We start from the raw sequence: 2,901 nt of genomic DNA on the forward strand, positions 1-2,901 counted from the left end.
AAGAAGAAGAAGAAGAAGAAGAAGAAGAAGAAGAAGAAGAAGAAGAAGAAGAAGAAGAAGAAGAAGAAGAAGAAGAAGAAGAAGAAGAAACCAATGTAGATATCGTTTTCAGGATTGGGGTCACATGGGTTCTACTTTTTTCTTTATTCATGAGTCGGGCAGTATGAATTTTGAACTATTTGGAGGCGTTGCAAAAGATTATTTTGAAGTCCTGTAAGAAAAGAATATTACATAAATCTAATCTTGATAGTACGAGTGACGTTACCAGCATTTTGGGTGTGTTTTCATTGAGATACCTTCTAATGCTTCTAGTTTTCCGGAACTGGTTGTACAATTTCTTTTACACATCCCATTATGTAAAAGGACATTGCCAAGATGAGGTAGAAAACTACATGTACACACATAATTTTTTTTCTTTTTTTACTCTCTTGCTGTTACGGTACGTATTTCTTGACCATTGATGTTATCTCTGTCAAGAACTGCATTTGGAGAACTGTTCTAACCATGTCACCTATGTGGATGTTGTGCTCGCTAATTGATAATTTATCTTTAGTGTAGTTAAAAAAAACAACTATGTAGCTATGTTTCATGAGCATGGTGTCTGTTTTTTCCCCTCATTGAATTTAAATTTAAGATAAGATAAGATAAGATAAGGTAGTACTTTATTATCCCAGAGGGAAAATTTCCTTGGCTGTACAGGACCGTAAAAACACATGCAGGTATACATAATAAAAAAAAAAAAAAAAAATCATATATATTACTCTCATTAAAATTCAATATGAAAGGAGAAGTAAAGCTGACAAAATGTACATTTACATCAAATGCATCATTCAGCCACATGCAGGAGTTTAAATACTAGACCTTTGGAGTTATATACAGATACATACTCTAAGAGCAACACACATCTATGCTCATTCTGACAAAAGCCTTATGCTAGATGGTAAAAAACTTCTTTTATATCTTTCTTTATTGCTGTTCATCCAAGCGTGATGTCTTTCATACATTGGCTTGTCACGTTAGTCATAGTGGTGATGTCGTTAGTGCTGCCAGCAATATACATTTGTGTGTCATATGTATAAAGATGGTAATTCATTTAGTCATTTAGTATTTTCAAAGAATGTTAACAAGATGTTGTTAATAAGTGGGAAAATAGCCGGCCCAAATACCGAGCCCTAGGCAACATCAAATTTAAGAGGCATACATGTCCTTGTCAGTGGGTGGTTGGGTGGTGCTTTCGTGTGGTTTAGTCCTGCTTTCTAATCAAACTTCTATCGTCCCAATCTCTCCTTTTTTTTTGGTATTTGTTACTCTCTTATAACACTTCTAATCTAATCTTCTACATAATACATTTTAATGCACTGGGAATTCGCACATAGGTTTGAAATGCTATTGACCCCCAGAAGTGTTTTCGGCCTATAGCCTACTCGATCGTCTCAAAAACAAACGTGTTTGTTTTCAGTTAAAGCCTATAGATCTAGATAGACCTTTATTCTACATACTATATCATCAGTTCATCGGGAATTCATGCTAGACATTATTGAACACTATGCACCCGAGAGCTGTCGAGAAGTCTCACCTTACTTTGACGTAATCCAGAGGTTTGAACATGGCGGACAGAATATTCTTTAAAAAAACCCAGTTCTCACAGTTTCAGTAACATCCAGTTTTACAATGTCTGTTTCGACGCAAGGAGACAAGAGGGTTTGTTTTATATACAAAGTTTAAGCCGAGTGTAAATTTTACAGTAAACCACTTCACATTAGCAGCACATTAGATCCTTCCTCTGAAGATGTTCAAAACAAAACAAGCTTACGAAAAACTAATAAGTGAAGACAATTTTCAATAGAATCTTTAGTGAGTAGAATGGATGATTTCTATCACGCGGCACCACTGCTCCACTTTGCAACACGCGGGTCCTCACACTCGACTAAGCTTACAACAGACTCCCCATCCAACTATGCTAAACATGAACTGATGTGTCTGCTTGATTGAAAAACAGAAGAAACGTTCACTAATTTCTTTGTTGATTCCCGTTGATTTAAAACCTTTTTTTCTAAAGTTAACCAATCACTCTCTTTAAAAAATATGTGTCCGTGGAAATTCATTAACAATTTTTAGATGTCGTTTTAAATTGTCATCAAAGTGTAGAAACTAAAAAAAAAGCTCCTTTAGAACAGTAGCCTATTTGTCTTTTCTCTTTGGACACACGATATACTAAAAAAACCCATCAAAAGTGCAACGAAACGGATGCCCCCCCCCCCCCCCAAAAAAAACAAACCCACCCCATTTTCGATACTTCACTTTCAGGTGTTTTTCTACATATCATCATCAATTCAGTTGAAGAAAGGACCTCCTTAAAGAGTTAAATGTTTGCTTAACCCTTTGCTATCATATTCTGGGAAAAATTAAAAAAACCTGGGAGGTAAAGATCTCCAATCGGCGAGATGAGGTGGCCATAGATCGCTAATGCTTTTTTTTATACATATATTTTACTTAGCCTAATACATCTGTCAGTGATAGAGAGAAGTCATGAACGCGTACCTAAAGCTGCAGTGCCTTTTGTGGTGCGTTGGTTAATACTGTGTGAGGTGAACGGGGATGATAATTTATATTCAGAACCCCCCCCCCCCCGAACACTTATTCAAGTCTGTAGATACTTTACTTACCGGGTTGAACATGCTTCTCCTTTTAAGCCACCTTTGATTCATTATCCTTGCTCCGGACTCGACAAGAGGTGAACGAGGGCATTTTAAAAACAGTATAAAAAAAGAAAGAAAAGAAAACAGACGATGGAGAATCAGCGGTGAACATGTAGGTTTTTGAAAGAATAAGTGCAAATTAACCGCAGAATGCATACATCAGAAAGACACCCCCCCTAAATGTATGTATATATATATATAT

The 2,901-nt window shown here is 36.2% G+C and overlaps 1 protein-coding gene across 1 annotated transcript in view; it reads left to right on the forward strand.

Annotated features, from left to right (window-relative positions):
- Window positions 1-898: 898 nt before the first annotated feature.
- The window catches only part of LOC101858022 (titin homolog), a gene marked incomplete in the record, with an annotated part of 9,010 nt that continues 7,007 nt past the window's right edge, over window positions 899-2,901 (forward strand). Inside the window, 1 exon segment of the mRNA XM_013082018.2 lies at window positions 899-1,701. Within this exon segment, the coding sequence (XP_012937472.1) occupies window positions 1,672-1,701 (30 nt within the window).

The sequence above is a fragment of the Aplysia californica genome, unplaced genomic scaffold (assembly GCF_000002075.1).
Source record: "Aplysia californica isolate F4 #8 unplaced genomic scaffold, AplCal3.0 scaffold00155, whole genome shotgun sequence".
Taxonomy (NCBI): Eukaryota; Metazoa; Mollusca; class Gastropoda; order Aplysiida; family Aplysiidae; genus Aplysia; species Aplysia californica.